Source organism: Heliconius melpomene, chromosome 12, assembly GCF_056956725.1.
Source record: "Heliconius melpomene rosina isolate 202511_hmr_F chromosome 12, ASM5695672v1, whole genome shotgun sequence".
Classification (NCBI taxonomy): domain Eukaryota; kingdom Metazoa; phylum Arthropoda; class Insecta; order Lepidoptera; family Nymphalidae; genus Heliconius; species Heliconius melpomene.
Genome location: NC_140400.1, coordinates 2967031 through 2987759, shown reverse-complemented (window position 1 = coordinate 2987759; position 20729 = coordinate 2967031). Strand labels below are relative to the sequence as shown.

The 20729-nt window shown below is 30.4% G+C and overlaps 5 protein-coding genes across 5 annotated transcripts; 2 read left to right on the top strand and 3 right to left on the bottom strand.

Moving 5' to 3' along the window:
• The first annotated feature begins 35 nt into the window (after window positions 1-35).
• Window positions 36-4786, top strand: LOC146533421 (uncharacterized). The gene is made up of 10 exons (XM_085194125.1): window positions 36-400; window positions 588-758; window positions 1140-1217; window positions 1707-1839; window positions 2123-2354; window positions 2645-2834; window positions 3089-3188; window positions 3526-3636; window positions 4120-4244; window positions 4623-4786. Exons 1-10 carry the CDS (start codon window positions 338-340, stop codon window positions 4767-4769), a joined length of 1350 nt encoding a protein of 449 aa, XP_085050251.1. The 5' UTR covers window positions 36-337; the 3' UTR covers window positions 4770-4786.
• Window positions 4787-5582: 796 nt separating this feature from the next.
• Dpit47 (DNA polymerase interacting tpr containing protein of 47kD) lies at window positions 5583-7848 on the bottom strand. The gene is made up of 3 exons (XM_085194124.1): window positions 7467-7848; window positions 6915-7105; window positions 5583-6465 (listed from the first exon to the last, which is right to left on the bottom strand). The coding sequence occupies exons 1-3, from the start codon at window positions 7617-7619 to the stop codon at window positions 5655-5657; spliced, it is 1155 nt and encodes a 384-aa protein (XP_085050250.1). The 5' UTR covers window positions 7620-7848; the 3' UTR covers window positions 5583-5654.
• Window positions 7849-8617: 769 nt separating this feature from the next.
• Window positions 8618-12713, top strand: Mettl3 (methyltransferase like 3). Its single transcript, XM_085194589.1, has 6 exons — window positions 8618-9042; window positions 9127-9316; window positions 9991-10115; window positions 10719-10810; window positions 11026-11152; window positions 11689-12713. The coding sequence occupies exons 1-6, from the start codon at window positions 8847-8849 to the stop codon at window positions 12666-12668; spliced, it is 1710 nt and encodes a 569-aa protein (XP_085050715.1). The 5' UTR covers window positions 8618-8846; the 3' UTR covers window positions 12669-12713.
• On the bottom strand, window positions 10850-20665 carry LOC146533417 (uncharacterized). Its single transcript, XM_085195331.1, has 15 exons — window positions 20169-20665; window positions 19881-20056; window positions 19664-19802; window positions 19456-19585; window positions 19189-19314; window positions 19068-19120; window positions 18789-18979; window positions 18147-18225; window positions 17944-18058; window positions 17462-17597; window positions 16818-16997; window positions 14153-14292; window positions 13932-13999; window positions 13676-13765; window positions 10850-13300 (listed from the first exon to the last, which is right to left on the bottom strand). Exons 1-15 carry the CDS (start codon window positions 20543-20545, stop codon window positions 13207-13209), a joined length of 2094 nt encoding a protein of 697 aa, XP_085051457.1. The 5' UTR covers window positions 20546-20665; the 3' UTR covers window positions 10850-13206.
• LOC146533418 (NADH dehydrogenase [ubiquinone] 1 alpha subcomplex assembly factor 4) lies at window positions 15648-16648 on the bottom strand. The gene has a single exon (XM_085194590.1). The coding sequence runs from the start codon at window positions 16503-16505 to the stop codon at window positions 15858-15860; it is 648 nt and encodes a 215-aa protein (XP_085050716.1). The 5' UTR covers window positions 16506-16648; the 3' UTR covers window positions 15648-15857.
• Window positions 20666-20729: the final 64 nt, after the last annotated feature.

Genomic DNA, 20729 nt, shown 5'->3' with positions numbered 1-20729 from the left:
AAGTTTTATCGTAAATTAAAATATTTAAACGCCATTTGACTGTATTTTCTATAAGTACAGTAAATTACTAATATAAATCGTAATGAGACAAATGAAACAAAGAAATAAAATTATTCAGTTTGTTTTTAACAATAAATTTTAGATATTTATATATAGGTGTATTCATTAATATCCTTCCCAATGTTGTAAATTACAACAAAGGTGAAAGTAATATTTTTTATTTAAATCTAGAAAAGGCTAATTGTAGCAATTATATTTATTCGAAATAATATCCCCATGTAGAGCAATAAAAATATTTTAATTGGACGCCATTACCCGTCGATACAATGATGGAAACATGGCGGGTTCTATACGTGGACGCGTTTTATTTGCGATATGCATTGGCTTTTTGCAGTTAACGGTAAGTTTACTGACTCATGTACTAACTGACAATGAACTAAACTTTTATATATAAAAAATCTCTTATGTCTTTCAAATAAATTGTATAAAGTTGCATTCATTTTTCGTTAAAATTATTGGCACAATAAAATAATAAATATTACATTTTGTATAATCACAAATGGAGAAATATATATTTTTTTTATTAGTCTCCCTACAATATTCGCAACCACCCATGCTGTCTAGAGCCAAATGAAAACCTCACTCTCGCAATGATCATAGATGCATTTGAAATATACGGACACGACCCTACAGACAAACTCGATAACTTATGGCTTTATCAAAATGAGATGATGAGAATCAAGACCGCTGAAGACCAGGTATGTCCAAGCTATTTGTATTTGTTTGGACACAAAAAGCTTATAATAAGTCGAGAAATCGTATAATTTATTGTATAATCCATCTTCGCTTTGTTAAATTCTTTCTCTGAGAAAGTCAAAAATTCAAACAGTTTTAAACTTTACAAGAGTCCTTTAACTGAGTTAACTGACTTCAATAAGTAATATTTTCTTGCTGATTTACGGTGTACCGAAAATTATATATTTTTAGAAACGCATAAAAATTTTAACTTTTTGCTGGCTTAGATAAGATTCCCAACGGGTTATATTTTTATACGCTTTCTTTTGAAAAGTATCTTTACCTATACATATATCTACTTGCTTATTTACATTTACATTTGCCATATTTTCATGTTCGTACAGTATCTAATTAATGAGCGAGTTCACATAGCAACTGATCATTTGGGAAGATTTATTAAGCTGCATATACAAGAATTAAAGGTAAGTTGATCAATTTTTATAATAGAAAGATATAGAAATGAAAAAAGATATAGAAATAAAATAGAAATATGTATATAATAAAATAGAATGATTGAATAGAGAATTTTATTGTATTATTTCTTCACAATTTGCCTTTACAAACTCAATCGCGCTGTCATAAAATTGTTTATTAACAATATTATGGTCATCATGGCGCAGTGGATCTGTAACTGACTTTAAATGTATTGGTTGGTGGTTCAGTCTTCATTTGTTGGAACGAATTATTTTCTACTCAATGTAGAATATTATTATTATTATAATATATATTAATTATAGATTTCATTAGAAATGTAAGTGCCCTAAGGCTCTTTGCGTAATCTTTGCGTATACCCTGAAAACACAGGATAAGACGTGAAACGGAAAAAAATATTTTACTCCTTAGGAGTTTCTGCCAAACTCACAAAATATGAGGAAAAAGTAAATATATTATATAATTAATATGTCTTATAGGTACTCCTAATAACTCTAGACGATGTCATCGATAATATGCTTACAATGTATGAAAACCATAACTCTATTGCTGCGGAAAGAAAAGCCACGTACACAGGAGGACCTGTGCCTATGGAGTTTTATATCAGTCAAGGTAATATTAGAATAGAATAGAATAGAAAAAACTATTGCACACAGAAATTTAAAAAAAATATAGATAACAGAAAATAAAATAATATATGTTGTATTAATTTATCTAAATCAAAAATGTTCCTTTCTATTGAAAACCATTACAAGTAATATGCTCTAACAAACTAACAACTAACTGCATGCAACATCTCTTAATCTCTACAATGAATGAAATATTAAAAAAATATTTTATAAACAATGATAATTATTATTTTATAACTCAAAAATAATTTGACAATTTATTTCAGAATTTTACTGTGGAAAAAACGTGTATTTATTTTTATCCGAGCTCTACAGCGACATATACAACATGGGCAAAGGTTTAGCGCCGTATTGCAAAGACCGATCGTTTGTATTTCTAGGATTTCTACACTATCACGACGAACAGAAATACTATTTGATAGACGACCCCAGCATATCGTTTCCAACGGACAATTATTTACATGGACTGGAGTGTCATATTGGTATTTGTATATTTAGGTAAAAATATAAATCCTAATTATAAGTTTATTGACAAAAAACAAATAGTAAATATATATTTAGATAATATAATTTAGGTACTTATTGAAAATTTAACAACAAATGAAAAATAAAAGTAAACTAAAATATTACTGAAATTTATATTGTCAGTATATAAAGGTAACAACCGTTAAACCACATAATAATTAGGATCAAAAATTAACACTCATAACTTCTGATAATAAAACTATTAATAATTTACCAATATCATTGAAAATCTACAAAAATAATAGTACTTTGGTATTGTTTAGATTCCCATTTAAAAAGATACTCCAAAAGGATAGAGACGTATCAACACTGCCTAAAGCTATAGTTAAATGTGGTCTCGTCGTGTACAAGCTACCTCCACTGACAGCTGCTTCCTGCATCATCACGTCCGGCACCTTTATATTAGACTTCAATATACAGGGGTTGAGATACAGGCATTATGATTTCTTGTTGGTAATTATAGACATTACTATATTATTCTGTTTTTATTCTATTTATTTTTTGAGAAGCAAAAATGTAAAAAGAATATATTATTTAATTTTATGATAAATCTTGTATGAAATAATATATATTTTTTTTCTAAACGAGCTTTATGATCGTTAAAATCTTCACCTCATATAATTATAGCATTTGTTTTTTTCGTTATTATATATTTTTAAATTATTTTAAATAATGTAAGTAATATATAATTATAAAAACAATGTCAGACTACGCCAAACGGCAATACGTACTACACGAAGGAGCCCAACACGCCGCTCGTCTGCGACCATCACGTTTGCGAATGGAACTATACGAACCATTATGGTGGTTAGTAGTTCAATTTTGTTATTATAATTTTTAATTTTATTTAATGTGGGTATATTTAGTGTTCTTTTATTAGTTGCTTGTTTTATCCTAATAGTAGGGATAGACAGAGAAAATCGTGCAAAAGCACTTCGCTCTCCACTTTCCGCCCAAATACGAGATATTTTTATTGTCATTTTGTTTTTAAGGGACAGAATTAAACGCTGCGACTTTATAAACTAAACTAAGAGAATACGAATAAAAGAACGTACATAAATAACTACTTATTGTGATTTAGCTATGTTGATTCATTTTGAAATTTTATTATTGTACGCCATTTTATTTTTTATAAAAAAATCAGGACCGTTTTTAATTCCCGGCGACCCGGGTACGGGAATAGATCCTGTACCACCCTACATAGAAACTACGCCCAAGCCTGAAGAGCCTGAAGAAGAAAACGTCACGGTACCTTGTAAGAGTCTAATACACAGATACCTAATTATGTTAATTTCCTTTAAAAATCTTTTTTTTTTTAATTTTGACATCCTAGGCAAAGTTAGCTAACAAAATTAAAGTTTCAGTGGTTTATTTTATTCGTAGTACATTTTGCGTGATTGTGGTTACATTGTTACATAACACATTAGATGTAGTATTTTAATACTTTAGATAATTTGATGTATTTCCATTTTGTTTAATTTCATCGAGTGGGAATAGATCCCACAACCTGTTGCGTTTATAGTCACACTTGATGATAAGGATAAAGGTAGGATAAAACTAAGTAAATATAATGGTTAAAGGTGATACATAGAATTAATAACATTGCTGTAAATTATAATAGAATATAGATACAACTTAATATTTATTTACGAAAATCTATTTGGCAATTAATTAGTAGCTAACATTACTTTTGTCGTTCAGCGAAACAATGTATTTGAACAAAAATTATTAATTTCAGATATTCTAGACGGATGTTTGTTTATGTACCCTCCCAACTACGGGTCCATAGCTGGCAAGAGCTATTTAGATCCAGTGGAGCTTCACGACGATAGGTTTACTTGTAACGCCGCAGGAGGAACTAAAGTAAGATTTGAAAAGATTTGCCTATAATATATATTTTTAATTAAGGTTTCACTAACAAAATGCCACTAGGAGAAATATGACTTGAATTGTTTTTATTTCTTTATAAGATTTAGACAAAGTCAGTGAAGACCGTGGAAGAATAGTACCAAAACACCAAAAATAATATATAAATGTAGTTTTTTATTTAGATTACTAAATTATTAATACTATAATAGTAGTTGAATAAATCGATTAAACTTAAATGTTGATAATTGTAGGTTCCTTCTCTATCATTTTAAACAAGACAAAATGGATTAACTGGCTAGAATAAATATTATTTAGAATAATTTTTTAATCATCTTTATAAGAATTTCAACAGTTATTACTTATTTCTAACAGGGTCTCTACTGGTATCCACAATGGATGGGTGCTATGCCCCACCACCCCTACCCCATGATGTCTGATAAGAAAGGCGCCTTCGAACCGCCCGGACCGTTCTACCCGCATCAGAACTATGAGATGAATGATGATGAGACGGACAATTAGATATAATTTATATACAATATGTTGTTTTATTATTTTTTTCCCTTTATCTATGTTAATTGAGGCTGTCGTAGCGTATTTTGACATTTTGACTGTAAATACGATGGTTGTAGTTTGGTCCCTCGGTGTGACTCGGGAGGGTTGATTGTGCATAAAATATTTTCATATTACCGCTCTGTTAGCCGAAGATAGTGTGGCGTTGACTTCCGCCACTCAACACGTAATGTATTGCGAGACCCATACATAAAATATTTCCTATATAAAAACATAGCACTACTATCACAATAGATGTACAAATTGATTAAATATATTTAACTAGTGGACCCGGACGCGGCTACGCCTGCTTGAACTATAAGAATATTTTCGCGTCGGTCATACTCATACTGTGCCGCTCGAAGGCTAGGTCATTTCGTATCAGTGACATCTCCTTAATTATTTATTAGTATGTTATACAGTAAACTATAATTTCAATCTAGATAAAATGCTAAAAGTGACTATATTATTGTAAGTGATTATATTTATTTTCATAAGGATGAATATCAAAATGTCGCGGTAACAGTCGCGTAGCGACGACGGCTGTTGTTAACATGGCAGAATAAATTGCATGTCAAATTAGAAAGTACTTTAAAATATATTAGTACATATGTGTAATGTAATGTTATATAGCCTATAGCACTTTGAAGAATGCAGCTTTCATACAAAACAAAAACAAAGTAAATCCGACCAGTAGATCCACAGATCTTAGCGTTCAAACAAACAAACTCTTCCGCTTTATTATATTAGTATAGATTTAGTATTTTATAAAAACACAAGAAGAAAAACATAAATATAACTTTATTTACAAATTGTAATCTTAATAATTATTTGTAAATGTAAAATATATGTATTTCATAGGTAACTTTCTAAAAACCTTCTCTCAACTTGACTACCCCGTGGCAAAACAAAAAATGCCGGAGTACCAGCTTTTAGCTCAAAATATTTTGTCACTAAAATATCTCCTAAGTTTTTAGTTGCATCTATAATATGTGGCATTTTATCATATCCTTCGAAGTACACATTAATATTATTAATTTCGTATTTATTTTCTTCATCCCAAGGAGCTGGGAAAAGTTGATCTAATTGATGTATTAAGGGAACACTTTCTGGACAACCTTTAACGAAATCTGTCATTTGATATTCTGGGTATAAAAGCAGCACTGGCCATATTAAAACTTCATTATCTATGTGAACCATAGAGTCTTGAGCACCAGGCAGCATAGGTTCGAGTTTAGACAAATCTAAGTCTTCCTCATCATCACACTTTGACACTTTAATACCTCTTTGTATTATTGCTTTTATTAATTCTTCTTTCTGTTCTTCTATTTTTGTATTAACTCGCTGCTTTTTTCTTTCATCTCGCTCTTTCATCATCTTTTTTTTCTTTGCATTATTTAATAATTCTGTAATTTCTTTACTACTATTCTCTTCTAACAATTTTTTACAATGTTCAATACATGAACCATATTTCCCAGCTTCTAAGGCTGACTTGGCTGCTCTTATTTTAGCTTTTGTGTGCTTTGGATCAAATGTCAGTGCTCTCTCACTGTCAAGTAGTGCAGAACGATAATTCTTTAAAAACCAGTGTGCCGCTGCTCGGTTGTTATACAAACTAGCGTTTATTTCATCATTATCACATTTAACTTTAATTCCTTCCGTGTACCTGAAAAGATATGTTTTGACTATTTTGAACATTTTTAGGTACTATTTCATGTTAAGAATAGAAAAATATTTTAGCAAACAATATTTTAATGTAACAGGATGGAAACATAAAGAACTGTTTCCATGTGGTGCACCACTTAGAAAATATTTACAATATTTTGAATAGTTTTTTCTGTTTTATATTTTATTCTGAACATAACAGTATAGGCAGAGAAGGTCCACAGTCAAGACATCATGCTCTGCTTTCAGCCTTAATACAAGTTTACATGTTTAGTGTTAAAATTTGATGTACACTTTGTCTTACCAGAGCAAGACAATAAAACTCTCGAGAAAGAATATCACCACAATGGCCCTTATTTTTATATATCTTGTTCTATTTTATTATTTAATTAAGTACATAAAATAAAATTTTAAATACATACTTATATTTAAAAATTGTTTAATAATTACCCCATTATAGCCAATCTATAATTTTTGTGTTTAAAATTGAAATTTCCATCTTCTTTGTAATTGTTTGCCAACTCTTCTGAGGTGTTCTCATTTGGATCATACTTAAGCTTTGCCAAGCCTTCTGCCAATGGAGATAGCTCTCCATCTGCAGGGTTATTTTTCATAAAAAATGGATGTTTGTCCATTTCTTCCTGTATGAAATATTTAAGCTCAATTTATTTAAATTTTATTATTCTTTAAAGGGGTATGGTAAAGGTACAGGTAAGGGTACTATCTAGGGTGAAGAGAACCTAATGTAAAGAAACTCCATTCTTTACTTTCAGCCCGAATTCAACACATTTTAAGTGGCAGAATTCGATGCTTAAGATAAATTTAACACAGTGGAAAAAACACGATTGTGTTTTTTACCAGTTAATTTCCACCACTGCAGTTACTGCCAGATAGTTCCTTAGTGCCTCTAAAATATATAAATTAAAAAATTCTAGTTCTTGAGTAATTTGCCTAACTGTAAATGCAGGATACAACGTGAAGCTCAAAAAATAATATTTATACCTCCCAATTTTCTTCTGTCCACCCATCTGTGTATGTTTTCTTTTCTAAACCGTCTATAAAATCATCTAGTTCTTGATCTAATTTTTTACAAAGCGTTAGCCTCTCTTCTTCAGTCATAGGTACTTTTTTACTATCCTCCATGTTATCACCCATTTTAAATCAATGAATGAAAATCTTGTTCTTAAAACTTTAAAAAACAATTATTAAATTTAACAAATTATTACAGTTAATTTATATAAAATGGTATTGAAACTGTGTTAATCAACAAAAGGTTTTTTATCACTTTAATTTAATTTGTTACTATATTATTTATTTCTGTTTTGATTTTGATCTAACATGTGGTGTGGATTGCGGATATGTCATATGAATAGGATATAAATAAAACAATGAGAATCTTAAATGAAAACGGATAAATAGAAATCACGGTATGAATAGACACAACCGGATTTTTGGTCATCTTAAGTTAAATATAAAAGATTTACAATTTAATTTGTTTTTATTGAAAACACAAAATTATTATTTACTGGGTGAATGAATTTTGACGTAAAGTTAAAATAAAATATGTTTGTATAATATGTTGTCGTTAATTAAATATTAACATACACAATATAACCGCAGTTTAATTAACGACAACATATAAAATATGTTGTCGTTAATTAAACTGCGGTTATTTGTGCTCCGAAAAAGTTATTTATTTTTTATATTGTTAAAATTGAGTTCAGTAGTAAAATATTGGTTTCGTATACTGTGATAAATAATAAACAAGCTAAGTGTGCCGGTTATTACAATTGTGATTTAAGTTAATTGATAATATTTGGTGTGAATGGGAGACATTATAGGAGTGAATAGATATGGATATATATGGGGTGATTAGATGCGTAGGTGGATAGAAAAGCGAAGGTTTGTACAGAAATTATTAAATTGATATAACTTGTTGATTATGAAATAGTTTAAATAAACAAACACTATTAACTGTTAAGGGAAGCTTATTGAAATATCGATTGTTATATATTTAAAGTTGGAAGGTTTTGTCTTCAATTCTAAAACTGTTTTATCCCATTTTAAGGTACCGTATACAAAAAAATTGTATGCAATATTATTTTATCTGTAACGTTTTTCAATAAACTGTGCTCACCCGTTAATAATTAAGATTTGACACTTGGTGTATATATATTGTCAATTATTATTTTTATTGTCGTGGTTATTTATATCATTGTAGTTTTAATATAAAAACATTAAATTATTCATTGTTGCTACTTAAATAAGTTCAGATGGCTTCATATTACTTATATAGATTATTAAAATGTGTAAATAATTAGCTAAATTAGCCTTACGTATGTTGTATATTTAAGACACCGGTATAGCATATAAAAACAAACCATGTCAGACGCATGGGAAGAAATTCAAGCCGTCAAAAGTAAAAGGAACAGCTTAAGAGAAAAATTAGAAAAGAGAAAAAAAGAGCGGCAGAATATACTTGGTGCTACATTAAGTGATAAGAGTGAAGGTTCTCCTATTTCTTCTACTAGTGGAAAAGAAAAGGCAACCGCGAGTGCGGTATTATCAAAAAATGATTGTAAGAATATAACCATTTCTTCTTAATATAAATGTAAAAGTTTACAAAGCTTCATCATATAAATATCTTTTTTTCTATTTTAAGCTCAAGTTTCTGTAGAAAAAACGAAAACAGTCCCATCGGCTTCTTTAGAGGTCAGACTCCTTCAAGTATTATCAGATATGCAATTACAATTACCAGCTACAGCCAGTGCCTTAATGCCTGGTCTAGGAGATGTTGATACAGGAATTGTTGCAAGCTTATTACAAAAATTTGCTACACAAAAGCTTATTATGTGAGTATTGGATATTGTTTTTTACTGTACTTTATGTAACTATATTTTGGATAGAATGAAGTAGTAAATAAAAGTAACTGTGCACACATGACATAGCAATGATAAAACTCAGATTAAATAAAAAAACTAAATTAAAGTATATTAAATTATATAATATATATATATTTTTTTGTATTAAGATGAGAAAGTAAGATAAATAAGTAAATAAATCATCCATGTTCTATCAATTCAGAAAAAAATATACTTTATTGCAATATTTAACTTGAACTAAATTATTTAAATAAATAATGGAGAGCTATATTATAATATAGCTCTCCATTATTTAATGTTAGAATGAATGTTAGTTAAGAAAACTGTTATGTATACATACCCCTGAAGATTTTAATTTATTAGACAAATCTTAATATGCCATATCAGATTGATACATAGAGAAAAACCTTAGTGTCAACCAATTCCATTATTAGATTTTTGGAAGGAAGCATTGCATGATACAGTACTTTTGCAGGGTAAGGAATGAAAATAATTTCTGGAGGTTGGGATCAAACTCAAAACCATCATACATTCATCAGTAGAAAAGTCTATCAGGTATTATGGGTCAGTAGAGCCATAATGACAATTGACTCCAATCCAATTCTTATACTGTATTGAGATTATATTAACATTCAAACTTACAGTATCACAGAAAGAACAGAAAGCACAACAGACGCAACTATTGAAGTGGTGAGCGCTGAATCTGTAAGATTGGCGGCAGTTCTAGCCGCATTAATGGAAGAACAGTCCACCAGTATTAAAAGAAAAGGTATTGAAATTTACAAAAAATATTTTATTTTCCTTGTTGTTCCTTTCCTTTTCATAACAATTACTGCAAATTTATTTATTAATTCTTTTTTGAATTGATATTCCACATTTAGAAAACGGAAATATAATATTTTAGAAAATATACAACATTTTTATGGCTTGTGCAGTGGCTCTGCATGTGACTGTAAACACGATGGTTGCAGGTTCCCACTCGGAGAAATTAAATATTTTATATTTTTTATTTCCTTGATCTGGTAATATGCAAAAACATGGCATAGAGTTCTGCCACTCAACATGCAAGGTCTCAAATAAATGTGAGGAATGCAGTGTAATGCTAAATCCTTAATCCTTTTAATCCTACCCTGTTGTCTGCAGGATACAGAGAAATATAATAAAATCTTATTGGAATTGATCGTGTAGGAAACATTCCAAGGCCTTTGGCCACTTAGCTTATTGAACAAGATGAAATTCTTTTATATGTTATTTATGTTGTTAAATAAAATAAATTTTATAAAAAATCAAATGTAAAATTTAATTTTCTGTAATTTAATTTATGTTATATCTAAAATATTTTTTTCGTTACATGGAACATTCTTTTTTTAAGGAAATATTTCTGTGGAAGAAGGTCCAAATCCTAAAGTCTTGAAATCTACAACAGAGGAAAAGAAAACTGGGAAAGATAACACAGATATAATGGTATTTTTTTTTATTTTTATTATCAATCAAATCAATCAAAATCAATAGAGGATATATTTTTTAAAATAATTAACTATAAAACGCAAAAAGCAATTACAGCAATATTCTGGTTTTTTCTAAGTAAACAGATTACTGTTTACTCTATTTATTTAATAAATAATTATAATATATCATAATTGTCTTATGCATGTATATTAAATTGATTTATCTTTTAGTCATTGTTGGCAATGCCATCAAGTCGTGAGAAAGCCGTAAAAAGAGTAGGCGAAGAAATTATGGATTTGTTGAGCAAACCCACGGCAAAAGAGAAGTCACTGGCTGATAAATTTAAAAGTCAAGGAGGTAATAAAAGCATTTTAATTCAAATGTTTACATTATTATTTTTTTATTATTTAAGTGGAAATAGTATAGCTTTATACCTGTTGTTATTGTAAAAAACGAGGGGCTTCATCCCATCATTGATAAACTTTCTAATCATGATTTGCTTTGTTTGTTGCAATAGTCATAAATAAAAGATTTTTAAAAAGGAACTATTTATTTTTTTTCATTTTAAAGCAATTCTTGCTTGCTTTATATTCTCCTCACACATGATATTCTCAATTTCCTTATTGGATTTTTCTACATCTAATAATAAAAATATATAACTTAATTGGTTAGAGCACTGGGCTTGGATTTCCCTGAGGCGCAAATTTGACTCCTGCTATATTAAAAATGTTGTATGTTTCAAAATATTTATCTTCTGCTCTGTTTTTCTATTAATGCGTTCCGAATGTGCCAGTTCAACACAGATCACTTCATATGTTTGTGCACATATCTAACATTTAAAAAAACTGTTGAAATATATTTTTAATGGTCATTTGATATTTTTTATACACCAGGTGCTCAAGTAATGGAGTTCTGTCCGCAAGGCACACGCGCTGAGTGCGTCCGCGCGTTCAAATCTCAAGATGGCGTCAAACCGGACGCGACGTACACATGTAAAAAACTTCATTTCAAGAAGATTATACAGAGTCACACCGACGAAAGTTTAGGAGATTGTTCCTTTTTGAACACTTGTTTTCACATGGACAGTTGTAAATACGTGCATTATGAAGTCGACAATGCCGATCCTAATATAAGTGCGAAGTTAACCACAGAGTCTATACAGAAATCGGCACCAAATGGCACAAATGTTGTATCAAAACCTGATGGCGTCCTAACTTTAACTCCCCCACAGTGGATTCAATGTGATTTGAGATATCTGGATATGACGTTTTTAGGTAAATTCGCGGTTATAATGGCCGACCCACCATGGGATATACATATGGAGCTACCCTACGGTACCATGTCTGATGACGAGATGAGATGTCTCGGTGTTCCTCAGTTACAAGACAATGGTCTAATTTTTCTATGGGTGACCGGACGAGCTATGGAATTAGGTCGCGAGTGCTTAAAGTTGTGGGGTTATGAGCGTGTAGACGAACTTATTTGGGTCAAAACTAATCAGTTACAAAGGATTATAAGGACAGGACGCACGGGTCATTGGCTGAATCACGGTAAAGAGCACTGCTTGGTTGGAATGAAGGGAAACCCGGAAAATTTGAACCGAGGTTTAGACTGTGACGTTATAGTAGCTGAAGTACGCGCCACTTCGCACAAACCAGATGAAATATACGGTATTATTGAAAGATTGAGTCCCGGAACAAGGAAAATTGAATTATTCGGCCGACCCCATAACGTTCAGCCTAATTGGATAACGCTTGGTAATCAAGTTGATGGGGTTCGTTTGGTTGATCCGGAGCTGATAGCTGCATTTAAGAAGAGATACCCTGATGGCAATTGTATGGCACCACCGCCCCCTGACCCTGGTTTATCGTAGACGTTTATTTGTAAGATTAAATTTATTAAATGTTTATAAAAAGAACTTGGTGTATTATTTTTAAATGAATATCCTTAGCCGGTCGGTTAGAACATCGACTGTTGAGGCTTCGGGGGAAGGGATTTTTTTATTTCATTTCATTGACAAAGCGCAGTTTTGGGTTTGATTACTTAATACGCGATGTCTCAAAAATAAGACTACGCGTGGGAAACTGAGGTTCCCAGGTTCGGCCTACTATATGTGGGATACAACGTGTGAAGCTAAAAAATAAATGGACTTTAGTTTTGAAAAGTTTTTTCTGGCTCTACCTTTATAATCACTCAAAGAAATGTAAAGCTCAACCTGAAAACTATACCTGCATAATATAAACTTTTTTCTATTTCAATCTTTTTGTCAGTATTTTTATAGTTTAAAAGGTAAACGCGTACCTATCTATGCTGAGATATATTAATCAGAGAACAACTCTTGCTTTACATTTTTATTTACACCCCGAAAAATTTTATAAAATTTAAAACTATATAAAAGGCAATATTACACATTAGTAAAACGGCAGCTGTGGTGATCTCCTGCCTTTTGGTGAACTCGGGCGTGGTCTGCTAAAACCTACCGGCGGTACCGTTGCTGGCTTATCCCTAAAATGAAAAAATGAATAATATACAATGAAAATAGATTTTTATATCTCATTCATCATGCATGCATAATGTGTCCATAGGTCCCGTTTTTCGCTTGCACGAAACGGTGTCCTTAAAAACAAAAGAAAGGTAAACTGTTGTATTGTACATAAAATAATCAAATGTTATTTTTTAACGCAATAGTTAAAAAAAATACTAATTAAAGAAAAAAACAGACGTCCCGTTTTGAGCCGTAAAAAGAATGGTCACGTTATGCATGCATGCATTGCCTTCAAAACTTCAAATAATTGGAAGGTGAAGAATACATGGAGGCATCACGAAATATTTTAGTGTCATTTATTGAATTAAATTTTAATTATAGTTTTTCGATTGTACCTTATATCGCGATGTATACCAGGTGTCGTCCCGCTACTACTTGCTGTAGAAGTTACATTTCGTGTGGGTGCTTTTTCTTTAAAATAAGTGCTAAAACAAAGTAATTATTTACCTCCTATTTTGTATAAAATTTAAAATTAACTTAAAAAATATTAATTTCTGGGTAGATTTGTACTTTATTCCGTGTGAGAACTAAGTAGGTACTTTTAGATTTTACTTGAAAAGAAGATTTTTTTTTTTAATAGAGGACTTTTACCTATTATTTTCGATAACGTTTTTTCCTTTTTTCTCAGTAGATATCATTTCACGAAGTCTCCTTTGGAACTAAAATAACCAATTACTAAATATATTATAAAGAAATAAGAATGACTTACATAATAAATATATATGCTTAATTAAAAAATATATAATGACTATACGTCCTAGATATACTAAGTATGTATTTACTATGACTCAAACTAAATTGTTGTATATAACCTTTATACTGTTCAGCATGTCGCCTTGTGTAGCTAAAGGTCTTTCATCAGATCGTACAGATGGTGCTCTACGCTCAGGAGGGGCGTCTCTACGAGCGCCTAGCGATGCCGCACCGATGGATCCATCTCTAGGTCCTGTCACTGATAGTTAAGGAAAAAAATATATTGAGTGGCGCGTGGGCCTAAGAATGTGTCTGTAACGCGACGGTTGTAGGTTCAATCCCATTTGAGGGAATAAAGTATTATTTAAGAATATTTTCATTTCTTTGTTCTGGCACTAAAGCATTAAGTTCCGCCGCTCAATACCTAAAAAAATTCAGTGGAAACTGGGCAATGGCACCCCTTTGCCGACACTTCTCTCCTACTCCATTAAGAAACTTCTTCACACTAGGTTTTCTCTGCCTACAATGCTATATACTGGATACAGTGTGAAGCGGATATATGTTTTTATCTTTACGTCATATCTCGAATGAAGCAGCTCACACAGAAGTAGTCTAGTGTTAACAGCCTCTGTTTTCCCGCTTCCCACCCAATTTTCGGGGCATTGTCTGTTGAACACCATGCTAATCACCAAATCGATGATATAAAAATAATTTATTCTCCCTCAGACGGGATTCGAACACAGAACCCTCGCGACAAATTAAGTACACTGTGCTACTGCATCAGAAGAGCTTTTATATCTAATAATAGAATAGTAGGTAGGTGCTTAAAATTACTAATACGTAAATATAAGGAATATGCGAATGTGATATAACCTAAGAATATATTTAAATTATTAACAAAATGTCAAAAGAAACGGATGATGTAATAAAATATTTATATTTTGTATTCTGTTTAAAAATTGTCATATATGTATTACAAAAAAATTACCATTAATGTCACCTTTATTACTGCAGTTATAAGCAGCATTAAAGTGAATAAGTTTTGAAAAATATTTTAACTATAAAAAATATTAAAATTAGTTATATTTTAAAATATCCTGTCCATATTACCAGCATTTGATGGTTATGGGTTCAATCCCTGCATGGCTGAGTGATAGATTCTGAGAAACATACTGAAATATAAGGTGCTATAACAATCCATACCTATATTATAAATTCGAAAGTACTCTGTCTTTTACACAATCAGGGCCAAACCGCTAATTTAATTGTGATAAAATACTCATATAGAGATACTTGAGGGTCTCCGGATGAACATAAAATACTTTTTTTGTCATATTTGTAATATTTTCGATATATGCCAATATATTAAAATACTTTTTAATTTAACATGCAATTTATTCCGCCATGTTAATAAACACCGTCGCTATGCGACTGTTGCTAAGCAACGATTTGCAAAGTTTGTTGTTAGAAAATGTCACCCAAAATCAGCTTGCTTAACGCATCTCTCTATTGAAAACTGAAAATAATTTCATAAATATATTTAATAAATATTTGTATAATTCAAGCGGGCGTATCCGCATTTGGGTCCACTAGTAATTAATAAAAACACCTTAGTAAATATAACTTTTTTATCTACAACTAGATCACATATTTTAAATAGGTAGTTAAATGATTGAATAAACTACTTTATAATATACTTATATGTATGAAGATTTGTGGCTAGATTTGAAACAACCATTTAAATTTAATTTCATAAAGAATAAGCTTTGCCTATAAATAAAAAAACAACTAAGGTAATTTACAAATTAACTAAAATTCTTTCATTTATGATACATTTTTTTGGGGCTCTTTTTCTTCTGAAGTATCTTTTTTTTCTTCAATGGCATGTGCATCATTGGCTTGCATTTGCTTTCTTAACTCAGATGGCCCGGCAAACATAGCAGGAGTTTTCTTAGTGGCTGGTAAATAAACTTCATAAGTTTTAAAATATTTCAATATGTTTTCTACATCTTCCACTTTCATATTATATTCATGAGCAATTTTTGCTGCTGTTACTTCAGTCGGATTTACTTGGTGCGAAGAGATGAAATCAATTGCCTGTCTGAGGGTTGTTTTTCCACATGGAACTTTATCTGGTTCTTTTAAGCCAAAGTCGAAGTCCGGAACCAATGAACGATTTTGAGGTAATGGTCGATCTACATTTTGATTTTTTATTTCTTTCGTCACGTCGTCTTCAGGTCTTCCGAAAGATGTTACATAAACTTCTTTAAGCCTCTGATCAAGTGATACATTTTTTTTATCCAATTTTTCGTCAATATTAGGGTCAATTTCTTTTATTCTTTTCAATTCTTCCATGGTAGATGGATAACTTGGTGCTACATCAGGCTTTTCTTTCGAAATCACTCGATGGGCTCGATTCTCAATATTAAAAGATTTAATGGGACGCAAAGCTTTGCTTACTAAAGCACCCATCTTAGGTGGCGTTAGTGGCTTTAAGGTATTTTTTTAAATATATTTTTAAGACATCTTAACAAGATAAACACAAATATTTAAAAACTCTGCACAAGAGGTTATTTGAAATTTGACAATTGATATTATAAATACTAAACTGTCAAATATCAACCGTCAGGCTTAAAAAAGTTGCCAGTATTTCTATTTATCGACAAGGAAAAATTCTCGAAAATTGTTCATTTTCGAATAATACTATTCTACGACTACTATTCTACGACAATTAACAGCAAATTTTATTATCTTTTATTTGTAATCAAAAAAAAGAATACGTACGCTGTAGTCTTGAAAGTGCTTTTCTTAAAGCAGATTTAGAATCTCTTTTGTGTATTATTTCATCTGGTGTCGGCGTGTTTGTGGCACGAGATGTTTCCATTGTTCGAATGGGAATAGGACTTGGACTTCGTCCTAAACGCCGGCGTTGCTTTGGTATTAAAGAATCTCGAGGCCCTAAATTATTTTATTTTCCTAATTTATTTTGTTATAAACAATAAAGTTAATATGAACCACTAAACTATATTTAACAAATCTCATTATACTTAATGATTAGTTAATACTCTTTGAATTTAATATAGATACGGTGATAAGTACGTAATTATTAGTAATTTTGGCATGTATTTAAATAGTATTGGAAAGTAGAAGTACTATACTAATAAAATCATATTAGAAAAAGCTTCAAAGAGGCTATTAAAATGACCTGACCTGAAGTAAAAGTTGTAGGTACAACTCTTGTTATGTTATCGCATGTTTTACGATTGCTAATATTACTATAATGTGGCTTAATAGTAATAGAAGAACTCAAATTGTGCTTTTCTGCTTCTTTGTAATGAGTGCTTCTTAACAATAAATTCTAAAAATAGTATAAATATTTATTTCCTTCAAGTAAACAAAAATTTAAAATAAGAGAATCGTATTCTTACGATTTTTTAAATTTTGTATTTTATAAAATAGCAATAGATATTTTACCTTGGCATCATCTAATGTTTTAGCCAATGGTGCTGTTTGATTTGATCTAAATGGACCACTAGGTATATATCCAGAAATCTTTACGTTATCCTTAAAGTAAAAAATAATTATTTTAGTAAGGCAGCTTAGTTGACTTGTATAGGATAGCACACTGTTCTTTTCTTTTAATATGGTGTTTCTAACTTCTATCAAAGACTTCTTATGTTATGTTCAAAAATATAACAGTTTTAATTGCTAAAGTTAGCAAAACCTTAGTCCCTTAAAATTCTCCCATCGATTTTCATTCGATTACATAATCGATTGTAATAATTTATATTTATTTTTTGACCAAGAGCGGATATTTTAATCTATTAAACTATTTCATACTGTTTTATATGTTCAATTTAACTTTTAGTTTTATAAAACTAGATAGGTACCTATGTAATGGTATACGAACATTTGAATTTATAGTAGGACGTCCTTGTGATCTTGTCGTATTACATCTTGAAGTTGACCGTAAATTTCGAGATTCACCGCTACCCCGTCGGAGATAATTAGTTTCGGCAATATGACTGAAACATCATCACATATTTGTATGTAACAAAATAATAACATTTAATTTATAAATTCTAAAAACCCTAATTTTATAATAATAGTAACCTTTTTTGAGGAAGTTTCTGACCATAATTCATCTTGCCCTCTCTGTTGACGCGGTCGCTTTCGGTCGTCTTACTAGGAGCTACCTCAAAAGGAAATTAAACTAAGTTTGTTAAAAACTCTTAAGGACCATTAAATAATTTTAATTATTCATAGTTTAATTTAGATCCTGTGATTTAAAAACAACTAAGAGAAAAAAATACTAACCAAGTCAAAAAAAATACAACAGCTATTAGTATGACATCGTTTGGGAGTTATTTTTGCGCAACGTACTGCCAACCACCACAACTTGTCGTTAATATTTTTCTTACAAGGCTTACAACATAAATACTTTCTCCATAATGAAACATTTACTTCAGATTCTTCACTAAAAGTAACTTCTTCAGATATACTATCTTTTATCACACAACCTTTCATTTGAGTCATTGGCTCTTTAGATTCTATCGTTAAGTCGCATGATGCTAGAAAGTACTCATCATTTTCGGATTCATTATCTAAATATTGAAAAGAAATTTTTAAAAATAAAAATATATAATAATATAAATGACTTCTTTATGATGTTAGTTGGCAATACGTTACACATTTTTCTTTATTATTAGAAATCTTAGAAATAGTAACGTTCTCTTCTTCAGAAGTTGATCTTACCTTCTCTGATTCTGGAAGCTTGTGGCCTTATTTGGCTAAAACTTTCTGGATGAACCACTATCTGCATTGGTGGGGATGATGACGGTAGTTTATTGATAACCACTGGTCTATACTTGCGAGATTTTTCAGTATAAGAATAAACTCCAAATTCATGAAATGGCAACTTATCGATATCTTGAAAAGTGTTTCGCCTGGTGTATAAATTCGATGGTTATTAGATTTCACATAATTAAAAATATGAACTCTTTTAAAATTTATGAAATCGCATGTTTTACGTGCCTATATAAATTTCCCTGTTTCGTCAACCAAGCTTCAAGTTCTTCAAGCCAGACCTATAAGAAATATTTTTACAAAAATAATATTATTATAGAACCATCATTAATTGTACACTACTATTTACCTGTTGATGTCCTATAACAGAGCCAGGTCTGCATATTCTCATCCAAGCGATAGCCTCATGAGCAGTCATACGATAATGCTTAATCAAAAAGCAGCCAATCAATGAACCAGTTCTACCTAAACCTGCCTAAAGAATTGCTGTTAAACAATACGTTATTTAAGGATCTCAAAAAATAATTTGTAAATGTAAGCTAAAAACCGATTAGTGCTGGAAAGTGTATTTAAGCTTAACTTATTTATTTTAGAGAGAAAAACTGTAATTCACAACCTTGCAATGAACAGCTATTGCTCCATCTGATTCTTCACTTATTTGTAAAAATTTAAGTAATATATGTCTTGGTGGACAGGATCCATCAGGAAAAAATAAATTATAATGATTTATTCCCATATTGGTAAATCTAAAACGTGAATATGTATAATTTTTTTTTAAGTTTTTGTGAAATATGAAACAGAAAATAATTCGCTGATTTACTTACACATTTCCGTCGTAAAGTCTTTTGTTGAGTCTAATGACACTTTTAACATTATTTTCTAGGAAATAATCAATATACATCTCAGGTGGATGGTATAAGGCTAATCTACAATCCACAGGTCCAATAAATGCAAGAAATTTACCTATATGAAAATTAACATTTTAACGGGCTATTTACTACCTCAAGCTTTAAAGTGAATACGAATTAATTTGTAAAATACCGGGTATGATCCAATTTAGATCACCACCTTGAATCTTATTTAATCTATCATATTCATCATAATTAAAATCTTGAAAATTGAAGAATTTCAAATCACGTGCTTTCGCTAAGCCTTGTAGGCAGTCGATCAAAGAAATAGTGTATATTGAATCACCGTGTGTGGCATCTTGAAATGGTCTACAAATGACATAATATTTGAATTAACTTTAGATTCAATGACAGTTCTAATTAAGCTCAATAAAAATACTAAAATTTTGCTTATAAAGAGGAATATATAGGAACCCGTCACCTGTAACTTTGTCCATGAGTCATTAACGGTTTTAAAGCATCTTTTGGAGTCAAACTTAAATATAATACTCCATAGCATCCTAAAAGAAAGGCAGCATTGGTTTTCTTTTTTGGATCATTGGATGTATAGTGTACGATACACTGCTTATTTAAATAATGTTGTAATTTTTCATTGAGAATTTTACAATATTTGTAAACACAACTCAAGTTTAGCGGTCCAAAATCAGAATAATAATTTTCGTAAATTAAGTCATTATCTATTGAAAAATAATGAGTGTTATTTGTATCTTTAAGTATTTTGCCTTGCCGCACTGTTGCAAAATATAACACGTTTTTAATGTATTCAGCGATAAAAAAAATGTCAGAAGACCGTGCCATTTATGTTAATTGAATGGACTACATTTCGCATGAACTTAAATTATAAGAATGTATAAGAGAAAAAATTCAATGATTTATTACTTTGATAAAACATGTATAAATAAAAGTAAAAACACACAAATATCAAATGTTAAATGACACTAGGAAAATATTTTTAAAATACTCTAAGTGCCACAGATATATT